This window comes from Jaculus jaculus, chromosome 4 (assembly GCF_020740685.1).
Source record: "Jaculus jaculus isolate mJacJac1 chromosome 4, mJacJac1.mat.Y.cur, whole genome shotgun sequence".
Lineage (NCBI taxonomy): Eukaryota > Metazoa > Chordata > Mammalia > Rodentia > Dipodidae > Jaculus > Jaculus jaculus.
Genome location: NC_059105.1, coordinates 168,568,137 through 168,594,338, shown reverse-complemented (window position 1 = coordinate 168,594,338; position 26,202 = coordinate 168,568,137). Strand labels below are relative to the sequence as shown.

Sequence of the window (26,202 nt, the reverse complement as noted above, 5' to 3'; positions counted from 1 at the left end):
AGCTACACAAGTTGGAGAGTGTGTTTGGAGTTTGTTTACAGTGACTGGAGGCCCTGGAACATCCATTCTCTCTTTCTCTATCTGCCCCTTCCTCCACCCTGCAATAAATAATTTTTTTAAAAATTTAATCCAGCCCAGCGTGGTAGCACATGCCTTTAATCCCAGCACTTTGGAGGCAGAAGCAGGAGGATTGCCGTGAGTTCGAGGCCAACATGAGACTACATAGTGAGTTCCTGGTCAGCCTAGGTTAGAGTGAGACCCTGCCTCAAAACAAAAACAACACAAAAGTTTAATCTGTCCTGGCACTTAACTGTTCATACTTGCTCATATTCCAAAGCTGATTTGAGAATGACAGTAATAGTACATTATGTCCGATACCCAGTTTACTTTTCCCAAATTGAGATCAAAGTTTTGTTTTTTTAAGTATCTAGAAAACTGAAATATCTGAGACTTGTTAGCACAGTGAAGACGATGACGACTCTGAGAATCCAGAATCATTAAATATCTGACCATTTCCTTCACTCTGAGAATTTCCACAAAGGAATTTGACTGCTGATCTTTTTTGTTTAAACTTTTTTAATTTAATTTTTAATTTTATTTATTTGAGAGAGAGGGAGAGAATGGGCTCACCAGGGCCTCCAGCCACTGCAAATGAACTCCAGACATAAGCGCACCTTGTGCCTCTAGCTTATGTGGGTCCTGGGGAATCAAACCTGGGTCCTTAAGCTTTGCAGGCAAGTGCCTTAACCACTAAGCCATCCCTCCAGCCCCCTAAACTTAAATTTTGAAATGTGCTCGTTTTTGCAAATCAGTATGAGTTACTCAGTGATCACAAGGTATTTGGCAAAGAGCAGAAATCTGGAAAACGGATGACAAGTGGGACTTCATTTTTAGGTCACATGTAGCAAACGTTTAGAGCTCTTTGTAAAGGCCACAGAATCTTAGAAAGACACAAAGTCACCCGGTACTGCCACCCAGCAGGACATTTCTCCCTTTTGCAGGAAAGCTTGATGTGTTTTTCATGGGTCTTCGTTAAAAAACCAGCCTGTCTGTTTTTCCAACTGCCCAGGCACTTTATTTTAGTAAACATTCAGCTGCTGAGATTAGACTGTAAAAGAACACCTGCTCTCTCAGCTTTAAGATGCCAAGTGCTACTTTCCCTTTTATTTATAAAATGTTTCAATGAGTTTGCCTTCTCACTGAATCTCATCTTTGTTTTCTGCAATGCTCTCCAGATCTTTGCTATTTATTTTACGCCTTCTCCAGCTGGTTGGATCCCAGTGGGTGTCCTCTGAATGGATAGTCCATTGTTTATTGAATAAGTGATGCCATCTTTTTTTTCTTATTACTGTTGTGACTAAAGGAATTCCATGTTCAGAAGGGTCTCTTCAACATCAAAGCTGCATCAATAGAGCCGGGGCTTGAGCCAGAACATTGTTGAAGGCCAGGAACACTCAAGTTAGAAACACCCTTCAGTTGACCGGCAGACAAAAATGAGTGACCAAAAAGAGTAAAGATATTTTCTTTTTCTTTTTTTTTTTTTAATTAGAAACAAGAGATTTAAGTTTCTGTTTAAAGTATGTGAACATGAATAAGGTGATAAGTCATTCCCAAGATGCTTAATACTAGCTAGATACAAGTCCAGTTATTTTCATGTGTGTACATGTGCACATATTATCCCACTCCAGCTCCACAGAAGTGTCTGCTACTCCACACTCCTGGGGAAAGTATAACCTTCAAGCTTCAGGCACAAGTTTTACAGGGTCTAACCGTGGTCATGGGAAAGAAAAAGGGCAAATAAACAAACATGTAGTGGCAAAACAGAAAATATCTTAATTGGAATAAATTCTTCTATTCAAACCCAGTAAGGGTCTGGTGAGGGTGAAAAGGTACAAAAATAACAGCAAGACAACAGAAATAAAACCCACATAATCACTGTGGCATCCAGTTTCTATTCACAAAAGAAAAAGCTCCAGTCCATCTTTTAATTTTTTTTGAAAAATTCCTGACATTACAGAACTAAACTGAGATTGTATTAATATTCCACTCTTACATTTCCATGACAAAAAAAAATTCATGAGCAAAAAAAAAAAAAATGAAAAAGGGGTAAGGGTAGAAGCTTATAAAACTAAATATGGATCTCAGCATTAACAGCTGAACAGAGAAAGGAATTATACCGCTTTAATTAAAAAATCACGAGTGGATGATAAATTGTGTAGAAACTGAAAATTTACAAACTATTTAAAATCTGGAATCGCTGACTGTTCAGAAACTACACAGATGGATCGTGGTGGTGGTGGTGAACAGCAGAAAGGGGGTATGGATGAATCTGCACTGTTCTAGCTGCTCCCCAAGCCACCCGTCTCCGAGGAAAGCCTGACATTGATTAGATATTGGGCCAGGCTAATGCTGGCAGCAGATCCAGTGATGGTAACCTGCCTATCAGTAGACCCTTCCACTGGGTTTGCAATTTTGATCTGAGCCCCAGACATCTGACGGATCTCATTGATTTTGGCGCCCTGACGCCCGATTATGCAGCCAGTCAAATCGTTTGGAATGGTGAGTTCATGAGAAGTAGTCTGAGCAGAGGCATCCAAACCTGCCCAATAGCCTTTCACCTCTGGAGAGCTGGATGCGATGCCACTGAATCCAGTGTTGCCATGTGTCATGGGGAAATGAGACTGTTGCCTTGCCAACTGGTGCAGCTTGGTCAACTCTAGAGGTGGTCCCTCCAGGTCCGGGTTGAGGCACATGAACGGGGAGGTGTGGGGAAAGCTCGCCCTGTCGCTGCCTGGGCTGTACCTGTCCTGACCACCTGCAAAGACGACTGGAGAACGTGAGGGCTTGGGCGGGTTAGGGATGGTCACGCCCTTCGGGGGACTCCAACATGACCACGCAGATCTGTTTGACACACTCAGTGATGGACTGTGGAATGCCAGCAATAGTGATGGCCCGCTCAGTGGAGTTGGGGAGCATATCCCCTGCCACCTGGACCTGAGCCCCTGTACTCTCTCGTTTGCAACCACCTTTTCCACACTAGCCACACTGACTAGCCGGTACCACCAGCCTTAGGGTGACTGGGGGCTACTGGCAGCTGTGCTATTGGTCATAGAGCTGCTAATGTCCTCTTCCAGTTATCAATGATCATAGCAAAGGCTTTGAGCATGGCATTAGTGGGTCCAGCCAAAGTGATAGTTCTCTCAGGACAATTCCCTTCTGAAATACTGATGCGTGCACCACTCTCCTCTGCATCTTCTTAACTGATTCGCCTTTCTTTCCGACGATACTGCCAACTTCCTTCCCATGCATAAGTGAGAGTGACATTTAATCCACCTTCAATAACACCGGTGTCCATGTCGAGCAGAGTGATGGGGAGCTGGACGTTGAGTGGTCAAGTCTTTGGTCACTGGTGGGGGGATGAAAGCCAAAAACTGCAGGCGCAAAGCGACGGAGGGGAAAAGGGGAGCGGGCGGGAAGGGGAAGGGCGGGAGGCCGGGGGCAGAACAATAGGGGTGGGCGGGAAGGTGAGGGGGCCCCCGCTGGTGGGCGGAGGAGAAGGGGGGTGGAGGAGGACGAGGAGAAGGAAGGGGGAAAGAGACCCCCGGGCAGGTGGAGGGCAGCGGAGGGCAGGCGGGAGAGGGCGCAGGCTATGGCTGCTCCGGCTGCTGCCTCTGCCCTGGGCTGTTTTCTTAACACTTATGTAGATGTGAGTAACAATGGCAACCATAGCAAAATACGCCTCAAACCTATTGAAATGTCAGAGGCTCCTATGTCTGCAAGACAAGGCAGGATGGCTTTCAGAATGGATTGGAGGGTCTAGCAGTGAGTGGGTGAAGGCTCACACCTTCACATGGTAGTATGAGAAGAAAGGAGCTTTTTTAAAAATATATTTTTTTGTTTATTTTTATTTACTTATTTGAAAGTGACAGACAAAGAGGCAGGTGGTAGAGAGAGAAAGAGAGAGAGAGAGAATGGGCGCCCCAGGGCCTCCAGCCACTGCAAATGAACTCCCTCCGGACGCCTGCACCCCCTTGTGCATCTGGCTAATGTGGGTCCTGGGGAATTGAGCCTCGAACCGAGGTCCTTAGGCTTCATAGGCAAGCGTCTAACCACTAAGCCATCTCTCCAGCCCGAAAGGAGCTTTTTAGAAGTAAAACCAGCAACTTCTTCTTACGTATCACTGGCCTGGAATGAATGCTTGCTGTTAAATTCATCAGCATAAAGAAGCAAGTTGATGGCTGGGGATGTGGCTTGCATGCATAAAGCCCTGGGTTCGATCCCCTGCACTGCATAAGCCGGGTGTGTGAGTGTTTTAATACCAGCATCCAGGAAGTGGATGCAAGATGGGTCAGAAGGTCAAGCTCATACTGTGCTTCACAGGCCATTTCACCGTAAATTAATTTATTTTAATTATTTATTTAATTATAATTAATTACACCAAACAAATGTAGTTTTAGCACTAGCATAAGGTCTCCCTCAAAGAGTAGGATCTCTCAAAGTCAGTATTATCGACACATCATTCTTGTTTGGCAGCATCCTTCTCCTGGACGCAGGAGATTCTCATAGCATACTCCTCTTTGTGACGACAAAAAATGTTCATCACAAACTGGGCGTGGTGGCGCACACCTTTAATCCCAGTACTTCGAAGGCAGAGGAAGGAGGATCGCGGTAATTTCAAAGCCACCCTGGGACTGTGTAGTGAATTCCAGGTCAGCCTGAGCTAGAGTGACATCCTACCTCGAAAAACCAAATAAATAAATAAATAAAAATGTCCATCACATGTATTTTGGGGACAAAACTTGAAAATCTCTGACTTAAACATAGCAGCAGCCAGACACAAGTTGAGGACATCTGAAGAGAAAACTGGCTCAGGAAGCAGGAAACAAATAGGTTCACTACCATGGGCTTTGAAGTAGAGAGATGAGGAGCCTTTGTCATGCAGGGACGTGACAGGGCAAGCTGGACCCACTGCCAATGTCCTGTGGTCGCTAGAGTGCCAAGGCCCAATGGCTTAAAGCAAAAGAATTAGACAAATGTCTGCTGCTGTCTGGCTAAATGTATATACTATGCTTATCAAACTGCCAGGTAAGCATAGTATATTCTTAATGGTCATACCCATATATTAATGCTACTCTCACTTTTGGTAGAGAACCTTCTTTTCAGATGGCAGTGACCTTGGGATGACTCAGAAGACATCATGGTGCTGGAAAGAAGTGACCGAAGTGCTCAGCACTGCAATATCTCTATCACACCTTCCAAGGCTCAGGGTCCATTGTGGAAGAGGTGGCGGAAAGAATGTAAGAGCCAAAGGAAGGGTAGGACTCCTTACAACGTGCTCCCCCCAGACACAAAATGGCCTGGATATCCATGACCTCATACTGCCTGACACTACCTGCACAAGACCATCATAAGAGGAGGAAAAGATCATGACATCAAAGTAAAAGAGAGACTGAGTGGGGGAGGGGATATGATGGAGAATGGAGTTTCAAAGGGGAAAGTGGGGGGAAGGGTATTTCCATGGGATTTTTTGTGGGGGGGGGCGGAGGTAGGGTCTCACTCTAGCCCAGGCAGACCTGGAATTCACTATGGAGTTTCAGGGTGGCCTTGAACTCATGGCAATCCTCCTACCTCTGCCTCCCGAGTGCTGGGATTAAAGGCATGTGCCACCACGCCCGGCTATGGGATATTTTTTATAATCATGGAAGTTGTTAATAAAACAAATTTGAAAAGATTAAAAAAATAAGAATTAGGGCTGGAGAGATGGCTTAGCGGTTAAGCGCTTGCCTGTGAAGCCTAAGGACCCCGGTTCGAGGCTCAGTTCCCCAGGTCCCACGTTAGCCAGATGCACAAGGGGGCGCACGCGTCTGGAGTTCGTTTGCAGAGGCTGGAAGCCCTGGCGCGCCCATTCTCTCTCTCTCCCTCTATCTGTCTTTCCCTCTGTGTCTGTCGCTCTCAAATAAAATAAATAAAAAATTTTAAAAAAAAAAAGGCCATTATGTCCATTATCTTTCTTTCTCTCTCTCTCTCTAAAAAAAAAAAAATAAAATAAAATAAAAAATAAGAATTAGACAAACTGACCAGCAGTGAGGAACCAGTTAGTAACCTTTAGGCATAAGGAGCCGGGTCACTGAGAAACTAGCCAGGCGCAGAGGCAAATAGGGCTGGTGGTGACGCTAATGTGAACCACGCAGGGCCTGATCCTCTGCAAGAAAGCAAGGATATAAAAGTGTCCTACTCATGGCCACGTCCAGTGTGAGGGTGACTGGGGCTGGGAGGAGGAGCAGGAACTCAGGGGTGCTCAGAGCTACTAGAATCCCACCCCCCAGAAGTGTGCCAGATCAGCTTTTGAACGGGGAGGGACTACCACGAAGTCCCGGTGAGGCGCGCTGCCCCGCGTCACCGTGGAGCTTGGTGGCACAGGAACTGGGTGGCATGCTCTCACTATAGGTTAGCTTTACGAAGCAGAAGAGATGACGCCAGGTCCCCCAAGTTGCCCAACTGGTGGCTCTGTCTTCAAGAGGCCGTGATGGGATGGCTGCCTTTGCATAGTCTGCTGGCTGCCTGCGTTTGTTTGTTCTCACCACGCCCACTGTGCTTCAAATTGTGTTTGAAAGCTGTCCGGGTTGGCTCGAACTGGACTAAAAAGCAAAAGGTCCAGATATGGTGGCCCAAGCCTTCGATTGTAGAAGTCAGAAGGCACAAGTAGGAGGAAGGCTGTGAGTTCGAGGCCAGCCTGGGACTACAGAGTGAATCCCAGGTCAGCCTGGGCTAGAGCAGAACCTGCCTCCAAATCAACAACAACAAAGCAAAGGGTTTCTTTAGTACGTCATGGGACATACATGGAAATTGTGTTGATAAAGAGCTGCTCCAGAGGCCATGGCGGGAATTTTCCTGTGGCACTGTGGGATGAGAGTGGCTGATTGGATTCAACTGTCACCACTTAATATTGAAGACAAGGACTTTATGTTAATCTGAAGGGCAACTCTGTGCTTTAAAGCCATTTTTTCCCACTGACTCTATTAGTGGAGAAACCTCACACTGCGCATCCTAATGAGGCTGTATAAAAATCTAGTTATCAACTGAGAAGAGGCCTCTTTCTCCCTCTCAAATAAATAAGTAAAAATATTTTTAAAGGGGGAGTGCTAGAGACATGGCTTGGTGGTTAAAGCATTTGCCTGCTAAGCCTGAAGACCCAGGTTCAATTTCCCACTACCCATGTAAGCCAGATACACATGGTGGCGCATGTGTCTGGAGTTTATTTGCAGTGGCTGGAGGCCCTGGCACACTCATTCTTTCCCTCTCTCAAACAAATAAATAAAAATAAATTTTAAAAAAAAGAGATTTATTGTACTGGAGAGATGACTTAGCAGTTAAGGCTGGCGAAGTCTAAGGACCCAGGTTCAATTCCCCAGTCCTCATGTAAGCCAGATGCACAAGGGGCTCATGTGTCTGGAGTTCATTTGCAATGTCTGGAGACCTAGTGTACTATTCTCTATCTGCCTCTCTCTCTCTTTTTCTTTCTAATAAATAAATAAAAATTTTAATTTGCTTTTTATTTTTTTTAGTTTTTTTATGTTTATTTTTATTTATTAACAACTTCCATAAATGTAAACAGCATCCCATGGTAATTCCCTCCCTTCTCCCACTTTCCCCTTTGAAACTCCACCTCCCAATCAGTCTCTCTTTTATTTTGATGTCATGATCTTTTCCTCCTATTATGATGGTTTGATGTAGATTGTGTTAGGCACTGTGAGGTCATATGATATCCAGGCCATTTTGTGTCTGGAGGAGCACGTTGTAAGGAGTCCTACCCTTCCTTTGGCTCTTACATTCTTTCCGCCACCTCTTCCACAATGAACCCTGAGCCTTGGAAGTTGTGATAGAGATATTTCAGTGCTGAGCACTCTTCTATCACTTCTTCTCAGCACCGTGATGCCTTCTGAGTCATCCCAAGGACACTGCCATCTGAAAAGAGAAGGTTCTCTAACCTAACCAAAAGTGAAAGTAGCATTAATATATTGTTATGAACATTAAGAGAAGTGCTTACTGGGCAATTTGGTGAGCATAATGTATACATTTAGCCAGACACCACCAGACCTTACACCCCTAGGGCTCATGACTACCCCTTTGTAGGTTTTCATTATCAGGGATGTATGCTCTCCCATGGAGCAGGCTTCCAGTCAAATTATAGGGTGGTTGGTTTCCCCCATAACAGATGTGCCACTATTGCACCCGTTGGCTCATTTGGCCTGGCTGGCCAAATATAAGGCTTGCAGTGTCCACTGTTCAGTATCTTCACTAGTGATTTCTCTCTCCTATTGAACTGCATGCAGAATGGCTTCTTCCAGCTTTCTGTCAGCTGGTCTACAGGGAGGAGGTTTTCAGCTCAGCTCCAGCAGGATTTCTCAGTGGCCTTGCAGCCCAAGTATTTGGAGTCTTCAGCAATAGGGTCTTGTCATCTATTCTTGGTGGGAAACCAAGGGCCTCGGCAATGGCCTATAATGTTTTGGGGGCATCAGGAACCTCCCTGACCAACAACTCACTGGAAGGTATCCCATCCCTGGCACTGAAAAATTTCTAGTAACCATCTATGGCTACTCTGTGTTCCATTGTCCAGAAAGGTAGGTTTCCATATGACTTACTTATATCCTCTTAGATTTTGATTAGCCCTCCCTCCACCTTTCCTTTACTCAATCTCTTCCTCTACTTCACTTGGGCCTTTTCACTCCCATTCATCTGTTCTTCTACTTACATATATACAATACCATCCCCACTTTCTATTCCCTTTATATTCCTTTCTATCTTACTGGCTTCTGCTACTGAGTTTTATTCCTATTCACTTTTTTTTTTTTTTTTTTTTTTGGTTTTTCGAGGTAGGGTCTCACTCTAGCCCAGGCTGACCTGGAATTCACTATGGAGTCTCAGGGTGGCCTCAAACTCACAGCAATCCTCCTACCTCTGCCTCCCAAGTGCTGGGATTAAAGGCATGCACCACCACACCTGGCTCTCTATTCAATTTTGTAAAAAGAGCTTTATTTAACTCAGTTTGAGAGTAGAAATCCAAGATTGGGCAGTCCCATCAATTCAACCTCCAGGAAGACTCCCTTGACTGTATGACAACATGCTCAGTAAGTGAAGAGGAAAAGGCCTGTGTAGGCGTATGTGCCAGAGGCTTGCCCAGGGAGATTTTTTTTCTGTGATGGACATCTTTCCCATCTCCCCTCCTCCCTTTCACTTTTTTTCTTTTTACCAAGGTAGGGTCTCACTCTAGCTCAGGCTGACCTGGAATTCACTGTGTAGTCTCAGAGTGGCTTCAAACTCATGGCAATCCTCCTATCTCTGCCTCCCGAGTGCTGGAATTAAAGGAGTGAGCCACCACGCCCGGCTCCCTCCTCCCTTCCTATCTGGTCTGAATTTTTCTAACCTTTCCTTAGATACTAAAACAATTCCTAAAAAGAACCTAAATGTTTTGTTGTGTGTGTGTGTGGTGTGTGCACACACATGTGCATGTTTGTGTCCTTTTCATGGGCTTCTCCCCTGGAGTTCTTCTTACCTCTCCATTCTCCCCTCTTCCTTTCCTGCTGAGTAAGGAGAAGAATTCTCTTGTGGTTTCAGTCTTTCTAGCCTTTCCGTGGACACTGACTGATTCTCCCTAAAATAAACCTCATAATTTATATTCTGAACAATAAATAAATAAAGGGAAAACCTCTGTATCAGAGTCTCATGGCAAACCTAGTAGCTAGGGATTCAGGACTGGACTTGTGTCATGGAACGAAACATGACTCTATGAGTGTCACATTCGTCCTTCCTAAGAGTAATGTTCCTGTATCCTCGTACATGCCCCCCCACCTCTTAAAAGTTCCACCTCCATTGAACATCACCCCCACTGGGGACCAAACTGCAAACCTCCAATACACTCCAACCATAGTCAAAAAATAGCACTGGACACTAAGAGAATACCTGGCAAGAACCACTGGGTTCAACAGTGCCACACAAAGGAGAGAACTTGGAACGGGTAGACAAGTCTGGAAAAAAGAACTCTGTGGGGCTGGAGAGATGGCTTAGCGGTTAAGCGCTTGCCTGTGAAGCCTAAGGACCCTGGTTCGAGGCTTGGTTCCCCAGGTCCCACGTTAGCCAGATGCACAAGGGGGCGCACGCGTCTGGAGTTCGTTTGCAGAGGCTGGAAGCCCTGGCGCGCCCATTCTCTCTCTCTCCCTCTATCTGTCTTTCTCTCTGTGTCTGTCGCTCTCAAATAAATAAATAAATAAATAAAAATTAAAAAAAAAAAAGAACTCTGTGGCCCCGGGGGGCGGGAGGGGGAATAGCAGACCTCTCTGAACTTCTATAGGAAGGTTCCAGTGAAGGACATGGCTGAACAGAAAACACTCATTTTGCCAAGGTCTTCTTCAAAAGGGAAATTAAGAGGGTGCTATTCAGCTGGAGTGATGGCGTAACCTTTAAGGCACTTGCCTGCAAAGAGAAAGGACGCAGGTTCAATTTCCTAGGATCCACATAAGCCAGCTGCACAAAGTGGCACATGCATCTGGAGTTTGTTTGCAATGCCTGGAGGCTCCGACGTGCCCATTCTTTCTCTGTCTCTCTCTCTCTCTCAAATAAATAAATTACATATATATATATTTTAAGAGAGTGCTATTTATTAACTTTTTGAGGTGGGGTTTCACTGTGGCCCAGGCTGACCTGGAACTCACTATGTAGTCTCAGGGTGGCTTCGAACTCACAGCGATCCTCCTACCTCTGCCTCCCGAGTGCTGGGATTAAAGGCGTGCGCCACCACACCCGGCTCAAAATAGAAGGTGCTATTTACACAGGCCATTACTGCACTTTACTTCTCGTCGTTGGCCCTCGAAGAGGAAGTGGACCACAAGAACCACCCTGCCTTTGTTTACCCCTTCCTTGTCTTTCCCCACAGAGCAGTACTGGATGGGGCACTGACCAGGTCCACAGAGTTGTGCTTTGTTGAAAACTGGGAGGAGTGGTCCTAGACCAGAACCTGAATCCAAAGAGAGCATTGAGGAGGAGGTCAACAAGTCTCCTATGCAAATACGCACTGAAATGGCCCAGGCTGGCTCCGTGCTGGCAGGGGAACCCCGGGATGACAGGCACCTCCAGTCCCTGGCGTGCAGCACTCCAGCCCTGCGACCACACTTTTATCAGTCCATCCAGCCTTGCTGGAAGTAGGCACAGCAGAGAGAGCTGTTTTCTGGGAACTTCAGTTCATGGCTTCTTTGTGTGTTGTCCCCACAGGCTCTGGGAATGCGGCCGTGTCACACCCCATTGCTGCCACCACACCTGAGGGGAGCAATTATGGTGCAATAGGTATGTATTCCCTACAATTAGTCCTCTTCTTTTTTTTTTTATTTTATTTTTTGGTTTATTTTTATTTATTTATTTGAAAGTGACAGAGAGAGAAAGAGGCAGATAGAGAGAGAATGGGCGCGCCAGGGCCTCCAGCCACTGCAAACAAACTCCAGACGCGTGCGCCCCCTTGTGCACCTGGCTAACGTGGGTCCTGGGGAACTGAGCCTTGAACCGGGGTCCTTAGGCATCACAGGCAAGCGCTTACCTGCTAAGCCATCTCTCCAGCCCAGTCCTCTTCTTTGAGGGGAAGTCTCTTTATTATTCAGAGATTTGCATGGAAATCCCTCGGGCCACTAATCAATGAGCAGAGGCAAGAGGCTGGCCAGCCATCTTATAAAACTGTTATGGGCGGAAGGCCAAAGGACCCAAGTTCGATTCTCCAGGACCCATGTTAGCCAGATGCACAATGGGGCTCACGTGTCTGGAATTCTTCTCAGTGGCTGGAGACCCTGGTGTGCCCATATTCTCTCTCTCTCTCTCTCTCTCTCTCCCTCTTTCTCTGTCAAATAAATAAATAAAAATAAACTGTCATGTCCAAATTGTTGAGTCATCTGGAGGGCTCCTTCTAGTTCTTTCTGCAATTGTCCTGTTCCTTGGATCTGGTAGCTGACACTTGAACAGAATAGTCTGCATTGGTTGCTGTATGTATGAACTACCAAGGGCCCCAGAGGCTTTTTCATCCTCAGCCCGAGTCTAGGGCCTGAAAGGCGGGTCCTCACCAGCCAACACTAACTGAGCGGCTGCTTCATTCATTCTCAGGCTGCGACGGGCTTCGGGTGGGCCTGTCTGTGAATGGACTGTCCTGCGCTCCGGCTAAGTTCCCAAGGAGCCTGCTTTCCTCCATTCACTCGATACACGCCATGTCCATTCATTACTCTGAAAGGGAGCCAGATTCTCAGGTCCTGTCTTGGGGAGCAGGAGACCTGTCCCCCTCATATGCTTGACAGCCTGTGACGGGTGCGTCTTAAAATGTCCACGCGGAGGGGCTGAGAATCCTGCAATCCTGAGCATGTGCGCTCAGCGTAGGCTACTTATTTTTAGGTCTGTAAGAACAGAGCTTTTTTAAAAAAAACATTGGAACAGAAGAAATCAAACGGAAGGTAGGCTCGGTCCATGGACTCGCGTTACACAAACCCCATCTGCTCTTCCCGAGAATGTTGTTCTTATTACATAATCGTAGAAACGGCATGTTGCGGTGGGGGGGGGGGGTGCGGATTGTGTGTTACCGGTACTTTACCTGTGAGAAATGTATAGGTGTTGGATAGGTATGCACTTCCACATATGGGATGGACACTATACAGAGCTACAGCATGTATTGTGCATTTGTGTTCATGTTACAAAACATGAAACATAAAATATAAGCACAACATTATTTTTGCATCCAAGTAGTTCACAGAGCAGGTGCCTTACGCAAGTTAACTATAAAGAGAAGAGCTGAGCTGGGAGTGGAGGCAGAGGTAGGAGGATCGTTGTGAGTTTGAGGCCACCCTGAGACTACGGAGTGAATTCCAGGTCTGCAAGAGAAGAGTTAAAATGGAAGTCTCCTTAGACAGTTTGACAGAAAGGACACGCCTCATGGGTAAAGAGCCACTTTTGACTAACATGGTATTTTCTAGGATGAGTCAGCTCTTTGCAGAATTGACGGACGGGCACTGGGGGCTCTTCTCAGCTTTTGAATACAGATGAACTTCTGTTTCAGATGAGTCCAGCTCCAGTCCTGCAAGGCAGGAGTCCTCCTCTAACGGTGGACAGCCATGTCACTCAGACACAGACAGCTCTGTGGAAGAGAGTGACTTTGACACCATGCCAGACATTGAGAGTGACAAAAACATTGTCCGGACTAAGGTACCAACCCTGCTGTGTATGTATGTATATGTGTGTGTATATACATATATGTGTGTGTGGTGTGTGTGTGTGTGTGTGTGTGTGTGTGTGTGTGTATTTTTTTTCCCCCCCAAGAGAAGAAAGTTTGGTAGTAGTAGAATCAATGTCATTTTCCTTCATGGGAAGTCAGATTTCCCTGAGGGCTTAGACAGAACAGAACTTAAAATTAAAGGTGCTATTTTGTTCATTAGTACTTTGTTCTTGGGGAAAAAATTAGAAAGAACATGGTATTAAACGTTCTCAGCATTGAAATGCCTGTGAGTAAGAAAGGATGGAGAGAGCTAACCAGAAGGAAGGAGAGGTTCCTTCGAGAGCTGTACGTGGAAAACCATCTCTGAACATATCATCCTTTGGGAGTAAAGCTCGTTTCTCTCTGGCATATGTTGAACATACTGTGTTTTACCCAGTGAAAGGTATAAAGGCAAATTGCACAATTTCGACCAGATGTAATCCAAGAATCACAAAAATGGGTAATTCTGGAAGCTGAGAAATCAATCCTTGAGCTATATGAGGCATTCAAGGCTCCTCACAGGTTCCCATACATGCCAAATCCTTAAAATGAAAGAAAATATTAATGTTTTTCATTCATTAAGGTGTCCAGGAGAAGAGCAAAATTAAAGGAAAACTCTTCCTGAATAATCCATAATAAGGAATTAAACTGAAATTGCTAAAGCTTTCCTTTACATCTTTTACAGGAAAAGCCAAGTACCAGTTTCTGTTCTTTTGTTTGTTTTGTTTTTCAAGGTTGGGTCTCTCCAGGCTGACCTGGAACTCACTATGTAGTCTCAGGGTGGCCGTGAATTCCTGGTGATCCTCCTCCCTTTGTTTCCCAAGGGCTGGGATTAAAGACGCTCTGCTTGTGTTCTCTTTTCATTAATATCCTAGATGTTCCTGTACCTGTCAGATCTGTCCAGGAAGGACCGGAGGATTGTCAGCAAAAAATACAAGATTTATTTCTGGTAAGTAGATGACCAGTATGACTGCTAAGAATTGCTTAAATTGGGAACTGGAGAGTTGGCTTAGTGGTGAAGGTGCTTGTCTGCAAAACCTAAGGACCCAGGTTCAACTCCCCAAAACCCATGTAAGCTAGATGCACATGGTGGTACATGCGTCTGGAGTTCGTTTGCAGTGACTGGAGGCCCTGGCGTGCCCTTTCTCTCCTGCCCCCCCCCATAAATAAATAAAGTATGGAGAAAAGTTTTTTAAAAAAAAAAGAATTGCTTAAATGCATTTATTTATTTATTTGAAAATTTTATTTATTTGCAAGCAAAAAGAGAGAGATCATGAGAGAAAAAGAAGGAATGGGTAATGCCAGGGCCTTTTGCTACTGCAAACAAATCCCAGATGTGTGCACTACTCCGTGTACCTGGCTTTAAATGGGTACTGAAGAATCAAACACTGGCAGTCAGCTTTTCAAGCAAGTGCTTTCAACCACTGAGCAATCTCTCCAGCGCTTATTTATTTATTATTTAGTGTTCGAGAGCAAACCTAAGATCATAAAGATGTAGGCAAGTATTCTGCCACTCAGCTAAGCCACCATGTAAATACTTTAAATTTCAGGTTTTCTTTGTAAAAGGCACAGCTACTTATGTCACGGTGAGTAATCGTTAATAAGACTCCGGTGTGGACAATGCAAACAGCTCATGACAAAAACACCTGCTGTGGCAATTACTCTCCTCCAGCCAAGAGGCCAAGCCACCCAGAAAGCCCCAAGCTAACTGTGGTCCTCTCGTGACACCTTCTGCATTCTTTTCTGAAGAATACCCCCTTTTAGGGATGGCTTAGCAGTTAGGGTGTTTGCCTGCAAAGCCAAAGGACCCATGTTCGATTCCCCAGGACCCACATTAACCAGATGCACAAGGGGGTACATGCATCTGGAGTTTGCAGTGGCTGGAGGCCATGACATGCCCATCCTCAATCTCTCTCTCCCTTTCTCTCTCCCCCTCTTTCTCTGTCAAATGAATAAATAAATAAAATATTTAAAAAAAAAAAAAAGTAAAGAAAAGAAATCCAGGCATGGTGGTGCACGCCTTTAATCCCAGCACTCGGGAGGCAGAGGTCAGAGGATCATCGTGAGTTCGAGGCCACCCTGAAACTACATAGTGAGTTCCAGGTCAGCCTGGGCTAGTGTGAAACCCTACCTTGAAAAAGAATACCCTTTTATCACCCACGCCCTTAATCCTGGCACTCTGAGAGGCAGAGGGAGGAGGATCCCTGTGAATTTGGGGCCACCCTGAGACTACATAGTGAATTCAGGTCAGCCTGGGCTACAATGAGACCCTACCTCGACATTTCTCCCTTCCTCCCCCCCACCAAAAAAATAATTCTTTTTAAGTGGATGCAGACATTAGGGGGAAGCTATGGTCAGTGGGGCCACATGAAAGTTAAACGCTGGACTGTCATTGTAGAAATGTTCCTTATGACAGTTACACCCTCTCCATATCATGTCCTCACCTGTTACTTGAACTGATCACTTTTAAGCTAACAGCACACTGAAGAGATCATATAGCTAACCCAGAAGTAGATTGTATGCAGTTTTATGAAAAGTTATACAAAGAGAAAGAAAAAAAAAAAAACACCACTCTTTGATGGGTGTCAGAGTCGTTAGCTTTAAGTACATCATTTCAGGCTGAGCCCAGCTCTCAGAAGCCAGGCAGGAAGATGGTCACAGATTTGAGGCTAGTTTGATCTACAGAGAGAGTTCTAGGCTAATCAAGGCTACTATCAAGGCCTCATTTCAAAAAGTAAATTAAGCCAGGCGTGGTGGCACACACCTTTAATCCCCGCACTGGGGGAGGCAAAGGTAGGAGGATCACAGTGAGTTCAAGTCCACCCTGAGACTACAGAGTGAATTCCAGGTCAGCTTGGGCTCTAGTGAGACCCTACCTTGAAAAAAAAAAAAAAAAGTAAATTAAAGTGTTGAAGAGATGGCTCAACAGTTAGGTATGCTTCCTGTGAATGTATGAGAGCCAGAGGGGGCCTGAAACTGCCTGAGTTGGGATCCCCCGATGCCAGGTAGTCAATTGAGCATGACCATGTGTCCCACAAAGGATAGCAGAGACCAGGGAATCAACTGGGCTCATGAAAAACAAGCTCTGGTATCACTCAGTAAGAGGCTCCAGCTCAGAAATGAGAAACGGTCAAACATGGTGGTGCACACTTTTAATCCCAGCGCTTAGGAGACAGAGGTAGGAGGATCACTGTGAGTTCAAGGCCACCCGGAGATGACTACAGAGTGAAATTCTAGGTCAGCCTGGGCTACAGCGAGACTGTACCTCGAAAACCCAAAAAAAAAAAAAAAAAAGAAAGAAAGAAAGAAAAGAAAAGAGGGCTGGAAAGATGACTTAGTGGTTAAGCGCTTGCCTGTGAAGCCTACGGACCCCAGTTCGAGGCTCAATTCCCCAGGACCCACGTTAGCCAGATGCACAAGGGGGCACACGCATCTAGAGTTTGTTTGCAGTGGCTGTAGGTCCTGATGTGCCCATTCTCCTCTCTCTCTCTCTCTCTCTCTCTCTCTCTCTCTCTCTCTCTCTCTGCCTCTTTCTCTTTCTGTCTCTCTCAAATAAAGATAACAAAAAAGGGGGGGCAGAGAGAGAGAGAGAATGGGTGGACGGGTGGAATTGTGATAGAAAGGGACACCCAACTTTCTGTTCTGGCCGCTACAGGCACGAGCCATGTCTCAGCCACTGGCAAGTAAGTACATGGGTGCTATAAAGGCGCACACACACGCCTACACCACACACATACGAAATAATAGCCACAGGTAGGCTGCAGAGCTGGCTTAGCAGTCAAAGTATACTTGCCGGTAAACTGGGCGTGGTGGTGCATGCCTTTAATTCCAGCACTCGGGAGGCAGAGGTAGGAGGATCGCTGTGAGTTCGAGGCCACCCTGAGACGATGTAGTGAATTCCAGGTCAGCCTGAGCTAGAGTGAGACATTACCTCAAAAAAAAAAAAAAAAAAAAAAAAAGTATACTTGCCTGTGAAACATAAGGATCCAGGTTCAATTCCCCAGGGCCTACTGTAAGCCAAATGCACAAGGGCTCACATTCATCTGGAGTTTGCAGTGGCTGGAGGCAATGGCACACCCTTTCTCTCTCTCTCTCTCTCTCTCTCTCTCTCAAATAATAAAATAAATAAAATGTTTTTAAAAAAATAACCACAAGGCGATAAATGACCAAGCGCACTTCAGCCTGGCCCCAGCTGAACCCACAGAGGAATTGGGGAAATGAGCAAGAGCGCTGCTTTCTCAGTGAACCTGATCTCAGCACAAGGGTGAAGGAGACAGACGTTGAGGATGCTCAAAACCTACCAAACCAGAGATCCAGAGGCTCCTAAGAGCCCATCACTGAAGTAGACTTAAAATGCACCTAACATGGCTCATATAATTTTGTGGAAGAGTCAGGGTGGGAAGATTGTTAGAGCCACAAGTTGGGACATTATGCACAGAGACATTGCTCCCCCCCCCGTAACTGACTGCTGCCCCACAATGCCTGACCCACGATCCCCATGGGGTTGACCTACATCCCTAATGAGGAGGGTCTCTTGGGAAAAGGGGCAGGGAGAAGGGAAAGGATGGTACCAACATGTGTTGTATATATACTAAGTATGTCCATATCTAATAAAAATAAATTGAAAAAAACCCACAGGTGAGTACATGGTGAATTGTAAGAGCATATACATGTGCATACACCACATATGCAAAATAATAAGTAAATAAAAAATAATAAATAAGTTGTTTCAGTTAATATTGTTGATATTCTTTGCTATAACCAAACTATTAGAAGTAACCAAGGCAAGTTTTTTGTTTGTTTGATTGATTGATTGATTTTTCCCAAAGTAGGGTCTCGCTGTAGCCCAGGCTGACCTGGAATTCACTATGTAATCTCAGGGTGGCCTCGAACTCACGGCGATCCTCTTACCTCTGCCTCCCGAGTGCTGGGATTGAAGGTGTGTGCCACCACGCTCCGCTCCAGGCAAGTTTTTGTTTAGTTCCTTCCTTCCCTTTGGTCAAGATAGCAAATGTCCAATTGAACAGGAGGAGAGAGAAAGCCTGCAGTCACATCACCAGGTTTTAATTGTGTTTGCAAGCTAAGTATGGAGTAGTATGATGGATGCATCCTTCTTTAAAAAGTGAGCAAAGAGGGCTGGAGAGATGGCTTAGCGGTTAAGTGCTTGCCTGAGAAGCCTAAGGACCCCAGTTCGAGGCTCCATTCCCCAGGACCCACATTAACCAGATGCACAAGGGGCGCACGCATCTAGAATTCATTTGCAGTGGCTGGAGGCCCTGGCGCGCCCATTCTCTGTCTCTCTCTGCCTCTTTCTCTCTCTGTCATTCTCAATTAAATAAATAAAAATATTTTTTAAAAAACTGAGCAAAGAGCCAGGCGTGGTGGTACACTCCTTCAATCCCAGCACTTGGAAGGCAGAGGGAGGAGGAACGCCATGAGTTTGAGGCCACCCTGAGACTCCAGAGTGAATTCCAGGTCAGCCTGGGCTAGAGTGAGATGCTACCTTGAAAAAAATAAGGAAGGAAGGGAGGAAGGAGAGAAAGAGAAAGCAGAGACAAGCAAGGCTCACGATGGATCTGGAAGTCACCTCCTCCCGCTCTCTCTGTCTGTGCAGGAACATCGTCACCATCGCCGTGTTCTACGCGTTGCCTGTGGTCCAGCTCGTCATCACCTACCAGACGGGAAGTGCTGCCCAAGCCCAGAGTCGCCCCACTTTCCTCCCACAGGGGGTCTTCACTCTGACTTCCTTAGAAGAGCATAGCCTTTGATCAGTCCAGGAATCAATTTTCAAAAAAAGTTAGGCCTTGCCGGGCGTGGTGGCACACGCCTTTAATCCCAGCACTTGGGAGGCAGAGGTAGGAGGATTGCCATGAGTTCAAGGCTACCCTGAGATGACAGAGTTAATTCCAGGTCAGCCTGGACCAGAGTGAGACCCTACCTCAAAAAAAAAAAAAAAAAAGTTAGGCCTGGAGAAAATGGCTTAGCAGTTAAAGCACTTGCCTGCGAAGCCTAAGGACCCAGGTTTGATTCCCCAGAACCCACATAAGCCAGAGGCACGAAGTGGCACATGCGTCTGAAATTCATTCACAGTGGCTAGAGTCCCTGGTGCACCCATTCTCCTCTCTCTCTCTTTCTCTCTCTCTCATAAATAAATTTTAAACATTTTTTTAAAATTAATTTATTGGGCTGGAGGAATGTCTCAGTGGTCAAAGGTACGTGTTAGCAAAGCCTAATGGCCCAGGACTCAATTCCCCAGTACCCACAGAAAGCCCGTGGTGTATGAGTCTGGAATTTATTTATAGGGGCATAGGGCCCTAGAGCACCCATCTCCCCTCTCATATAAATAAATATTAAAAAAATAAAAACAGGGCTGGAGAGATGGCTTAGCGGTTAAGCGCTTGCCTGTGAAGCCTAAGGACCCCGGTTCAAGGCTCGGTTCCCCAGGTCCCATGTTAGCCAGATGCACAAGGGGGCGCACGCGTCTGGAGTTCGTTTGCAGAGGATGGAAGCCCTGGCGTGCCCATTCTCTCTCTCTCCCTCTATCTGTCTTTCTCTCTGTGTCTGTCACTCTCAAATAAATAAATAATTTAAAAAAAATAAAAATAAAAAAATAAAAACAGCTGGGCGTGGTGGCGCATGCCTTTAATCCCAGCACCAGGGAGGCTGAGGTAACAGGATGGATGTGAATTTGAGGCCAGCCTGAGACTACATAGTGAATTCCAGGTCGGCCTGGGCTAGAGCAAGACCCTACCTCGAAAAACAAAAAGATAATATTAAGACCATTGGAGAATACCCACTTCTCCTTTACAGGACCCTAGAATCCAGGGTCAGCAAAGCAGAAATTTAATCTGTGTTCAGGTCACTCTTAAGTATAAATCCTCCAGATATAATATCTTGATACTTAAAAACTCAAGAAAGCTCAGTTAGAATGACACATCACTTAAAGGTGTGTCATGCCATGGCAAACTTCACTGTGCATTAAAACCACCTGGGTATACCATTAGGAAACCCAAAGTTCAGGATATAATACACACAAAATAGGGTCTCAGAGAGTGGAGCCTACACCAACATTGCTTAAATTCCTATTGATTCTGCGTACATCAGCTTTAGACAGCTAATGGTCTAAAAGTATTTAGGCTGTGTTATTCTTTTTACATAATGAGGACAAACACTTTATGAGGTTTGAACACCACGATTTATAATCTAAATAGTCTCTCGCTTACTTTGGGGCCTTCTCAGAAGCCACAGCTGTGAGTAAGTTTTTGATGGACAGGGGATGAATACAGAAAACTAAATGCATACTCCCTAGTCTACCTGCTCAGTGGCTGTCATTTCCACTCAGAGAATGGGGCAGCTCCATATCCTCCTGCATTAATCTAGAAAAGTGGACACAGGGCCGCAGAGGTGGTTTAGCGGTTAAGATGTTTGCCCGCAAAGCCAAAGGTTCGATCCCCCAGGACCCATGTAAGCCAGATGCACAAGGTGGCATATGTGTCTGGAGTTTGTTTGCAGTGGTTGAAGGCCCTGGTGCATCCATTCTCTTTCAGTCTCTTTCTCTCTAATAAATAAAATATGTTTTTAAAAAAGAAAGAAAAGAGGATGCAGCAAGAGAGATTTAAAAGGCAGTTCTCAATTGTAACATCCTTTTATCATCAATTTTAAAACTTTTTTGTTTTGTTTGTTTTTGTTTTTCAAGGTAGGGTCTCACTCTAGCTCAGGCTGGCCTAGGATTAACTCTGTATTCTCAGGGTGGCCTCCAACTCACAGCGATCCTCCTACCTCTGCCTCCCGAGTGCTGGGATTAAAGGCGTGCGCCACCACGCCCAGCTAATTTTAAAACTTTAAAAGCTTTTATTTATTTATTTGAGATAGAGAAGCAGGTAGAGAGAACGGGCATGCCAGGGCTTCTAGCCACTGCAAATAAACTCCAGACACATGTGCCACCTTGTGCACCTGGTTTACGTGGGTCCTGGGGAATCGAACCTGGGAGTCCCTTAGGCTTCACAGACAAGTGCCTTTAGCTAGTGACTAAGCTCTCAGCCCTCATCATCTTTCTGTTATGGCGACAAAGGACTCACGCTTAGTCGACTTCCATCTTGGAGCCACCTAGTGGGGCGCACAGAACACTTCCATGCACAGCGAGGAGACAGCATCATGGGAAACGTGTTTGTCATGTAACTGGCTGACAGCAACCCATCCCGCGGCTGACAGGGAGCACGGGGTGCACCTTTAACCACTGGAGGGCACTGCCCTGTGAGCCCTGTGTGCTCTTTATGACTTCAGGCAGGGCTCAGAGGATAGAGAGAGAAAAGTCCTCATTTTGCGTTTGATTTTACAGGTGGTCAATGTCACTGGGAACCAGGACATCTGTTACTACAACTTCCTCTGCGCTCACCCCTTGGGCGTCCTGAGGTAAACTGAGTCCTGAAGTCACTCACAAAGCATTAGAGATTCCTTCCTGTCTACTGTGACATCAGTTTTTAACTACATGAAACACAGCTATGGAAAACTGCCCTGGTCAGGGTAGGCTGCTGCCGTTCCTGAGAACAACCCACTGAGGAGTGGGCAGTGACTGGACACATCACATCCCGAGCAGTCATGGCACGTGTCCATGGCCTGAGCCTGTTGTCTTAGTCAATCTTAGTCACTTAGGCTCATGAGATAGACATCGTTATTCCCTCCACTTTAAAAAAATATTTTATTTATTTATTTAGAGAGAGAGAGAGAATGAGGTAGGCAGAAAGAATGGGGCGCACCAGGGCCTCCAGCCTCTGCAAACAAACTCCAGATGCATGTGCCACCTTGTGCATCTGGCTTATATGGGTTCTGGGGAATTGAACCTGGGTCCTTAGGCTTCACAGGCAAACGCCTTAACCACTAAACCATCCCTTCAACCCTCCCTCCACCTTTTAGATGAAGATGTTTGGGCCCAGATGGGTAAAGACTTGCTAGTGACGTCAGGGTTCATTTCAAGGTGTGCAGTCTCCATGGTTGTCCCCAAGCCACCAGAGCTGGGTGAATTGAGAAGAACCAGGGAGGCAGGAACCTGGTTTTCCACTCCAGAACCAGCTTTGATTTCCCAATCTGTCTTTGCTTACACTGCAATCCACAACTGGAGGCCCGACTGCTGACAGTGTGGGAGTCCACCCGTGAGAATTCCCGTCCACAGTCTGCCTAGAGTGCTTGCCCGTCTGGAATAGAACTTGGTCAGGACTCATGTATGTATGGAGAATGGTCACAGCAGGGCCTCCAGCCACTGCAAAAGAAATCCAGACACATGCATCACCTTGGGCATCTGGTTTACGTGGGTCCTGGGGAATGGAACCTGGGTCCTTTGGCTTTGCAGGCAAGTGCCTTAACCACTAAGCCATCTCTCCAGCCCTCTCTGAATCTTCTTAACTACTTTCATGGTCATTTCTCACTCACCCATCTAGTGCCTTCAACAACATCCTCAGCAACGTGGGCCACGTGCTCCTGGGCTTCCTCTTCCTGCTGATAGTCTTGCGCCGGGACCTTCTCCATCGAAGATCCCTGGAAGCCAAGGACATCTTTGCGATGGTGAGCAGGGACTGGGCAGATCACAGGTAGGACCCGTGACCCCAAATAGATCAGCGAAAGGGTGAGACATGTGGCTAGGTGGTGTGATGACACCCATAGTATGTAAGAGACACCAGAGATTAGAGCACGTGCTTCTGGATTCAGAGGGTGTCACTAACTGGCGCCTTTGTCCTTTCTCAGGAGTACGGGATTCCCAAGCACGTCGGCCTCTTCTATGCCATGGGCATCGCACTGATGATGGAAGGTGTGCTCAGTGCCTGTTACCACGTGTGCCCCAACTACTCCAATTTCCAGTTTGGTAATTAGAACTTACGTCAGCTACACAGATTTGAGTTATAGGAGTCTTGTCCTGGGTCCCGTTTGAAATTGTCACATTCATACCTGTAAGAATTAAAAGGCATTTGAAGCCGGGTGTGGTGGCGCACGCCTTTAATCCCAGCACTCAGGAGGCAGAGGGAGGAGGATCAGTGTGAGTTTGAGGCCACCCTGAGACTACAGAGTGAATTCTAGGTCAGCCTGGGCTAGAGCAAAACCTTACCTCAGGAAAAAAAAAAAAAGACAGACAGACAGACAGACAGACAGAAGGCATTTAAGGTGAGATGAAATGATCAGATTGGATCTTTCCACAGGGCAAGGTGTCCAATGTTGTACCTCTTTTACTCTCTGACCACCTTTTAGAAGATAAAATAATGGTAATGTTGATTCCATGGTGAGACCCAAATGCAGGGGACAGGCTAAGCATTGCTGCCAAGCACATTTGTTCTGTGTAATTTGGCCTAATGAAGCAATTCACCTGCTCATGGTGAAAGTAATGGGAAACCCCAGTTCAGATTGGACTGGCCTTACACTGTCTGACTGCTCATGGTATAAAAGCCAGAGGCTTGAGGCTAGCTTACCTATGTGACCTCTTTAGTTGTGCCCGACCTGTTTGTTGGGTTTTTTATATTTTATTTTATTATTTTATTTTATTTTTGGTTTTTCAAGGCAGTGTCTCACTCTAGCCCAGGCTGACCTGACCTAGAATTCACTATGTAGTTTCAGGGTGGCCCTGAACTTACAATGATCTTCCTATCTCTGCCTCCCAAGTTCTGGCATTAAAAGCATGTGCCACCATGCCAGGCTATTTTTATTTTTATTTTTATTATTACTTTTTCGAGGTAGGTTCTTGCTCTAGCCCAGACTGACCTGGAATTAATTATGTAGTCTCAGGATGGTCTTGAACTCACAGTGATCCTCCTACCTCTGCCTCCCAAGTGCTGGGATACATAGTAAGACCTGTCTCGAAACTATAATTAAAATAAAATAATAAATAACTGATAAAATGAGGAAGGGAAGAGCTGAAACGATAGCCAAAATGTCCACCAGAGCTGGAGAGATGGCTTAGCAGTTAAGTGCTTGCCTGTGAAGCCAAAGATCCCAGTTCAAGGCTCGATTCCCCAGGACCCACATTAGCCAGATGCACAAGGGGGTGCAGACGTCTGGAGTTCGTTTGCAGTGGCTGGAGGCCCTGGCGCGCCCATTCTCTCTTTATCTCTCTCTGCCTCTTTCTCTCTGTCTGTCGCTCTCAGATAAATAAAAAGAAATTTTAAAAAATGTCCGCCACATGTAAAGGTAATGGTTTTTAAAAATAATCAATTTGTGTGGTTTTTATTCCTCTGATATTTGACTGTTAGAACACCACAGAAATTCTGTAACATATAATGTTCTATTAGAAAATATTTTTGGAGGGTTTTTTAAGGTAGAGTCTGGCTCTAGCCCAGGCCGACCTGGAACTCACTCTGTAGTTCCAGGTTGGCCTCAAACTCAGTGACCCTCCTACCTGTGCCTGCTGACATTAAAGGTGTGTGCCACCTGCCCAGCCCTTTGAAAAATTTTTTAACATAGTTTTTTTGTTAGAACAATACATATAATTTTTTTTTATTTTTACTTATTTGTTGTGAGAGAGGGAGAGAGAGAGAGAGAATGGGTGCACCTCTAGCCACTGCAAATGATCTCTAGATGTATGTACCCCCTTGTGCATCTGGCTTATCAGGGTTCTGGGGAGTTAGCTTGGATCCTTAGGCTTCGTAGACAAGTACGTTAACCACTAAGCCATCTCTGTGGCCATAGAAAACATTTTTTTTTTAATAATCACTCAGCCATTTTACATACTCCATGAATGTGGTCATCAGAGAGTAACTTTTAAATTCATTCTCTATATTCAGCATTCTCATTTCCTCCTTGGTGTAAAAATCAACCCCTTCATCTCTGGCCTCATCTAAAGATAAATTTAAGTTATCACAACACTATTTCTACCCAGTAATTACGCATTTTCTCATTTACTGTGCATACTAATTTTGAAAGTTAGATATCATCATTATCTCCATTTTTGAAAGAGAAAGAGAGAGGGAGGGAGAATGGGAACACCAAGACCTTGAGCTGCTGCAAATGAACTCCAGATGCATTGTTCCTCTTGTGCGCATGTGTGACATTGTGTGTTTGCATCACTGTGTGTCTGGGTATGTGGGACCTGAAGATTCAAACAAGGCTTATTAGGCTTTGCAGCCTTGAAATCTTCATTTTAAAAAATTATTTATTTTCAGAAGATCCGCCACAGATATTAAAATCCTCAGATGTTCAAGTCCCTTATACAAAATGGAGTAGTATTTGCATATAATCTATACACATCCTCCTGTGTGTATTAAATGATGTGCAGATTGCTTACCTACCAAATACAATGTAAATATTACATTAAAAAATTATTTATTTTCTTTTTTTTTCACAAATCTAATTTATTATGGATACATTTTTGGATGCAGTAGATGATGTTAATTCCTTTTAGTTTTGGGGAAATTTCAGAGGTAAAGAGAAATAAAATGAACATGTTGGATGTTATGTTTTCTCCCCTCACTTGTATAACTGAATTAATATTGTGGGAAAGGGAATGGCACTCTAAATAAAACTGACTTGAGGGACTTAGAAAATATTTTTAATAGAGAAAACTACAGATAATGTTAACATTCACTACTCAGTATAAGGAATCAACACTTTCAAATAAATGCCTAAAATCTATATAGTTTTAATGACTTACTTATTTGCATATGTATGTGTATACATGCACACTCACCATAGTCTCTTACTGCTACAAACAAATGCCCATCTGGCTTTATGTGGGTAAAATGGAAAATTAAACCCAAGGCAGCAAGCTTTGCAAGCAAGCACTTTTAACTGCTGTGCCAACTCCTTAGCCCCTAGATCTATTTTTTTTTTTAGTTTATTTATTTATTTGTGAGAAATAAAGAGGCAGAGAGAGAGTGAGAGACAGAATGGGTGTGCCAAGGCCTCTAGACACTGCAAACAAACTCCAGACACTTGCACCACCTTCTGCATCT

General features: G+C 45.3%; 1 protein-coding gene and 1 pseudogene across 3 annotated transcripts in view; one reads left to right on the top strand and one right to left on the bottom strand.

Moving 5' to 3' along the window:
- The window catches only part of Sidt1 (SID1 transmembrane family member 1), a 136,152-nt gene that overhangs the window by 83,158 nt on the left and 26,792 nt on the right, over positions 1-26,202 (top strand). For all 3 annotated transcript variants that reach the window (XM_045148086.1, XM_045148087.1, XM_045148085.1), the window contains exons 11-17: positions 11,266-11,337; positions 13,079-13,224; positions 14,149-14,222; positions 18,888-18,954; positions 21,612-21,685; positions 22,708-22,831; positions 23,012-23,129. In XM_045148086.1, coding sequence (XP_045004021.1) covers positions 11,266-11,337; positions 13,079-13,224; positions 14,149-14,222; positions 18,888-18,954; positions 21,612-21,685; positions 22,708-22,831; positions 23,012-23,129 — 675 coding nt within the window. The remainder of the gene's footprint in view (positions 1-11,265; positions 11,338-13,078; positions 13,225-14,148; positions 14,223-18,887; positions 18,955-21,611; positions 21,686-22,707; positions 22,832-23,011; positions 23,130-26,202) is intronic.
- Positions 2,107-3,524, bottom strand: LOC101605837 (annotated as a pseudogene).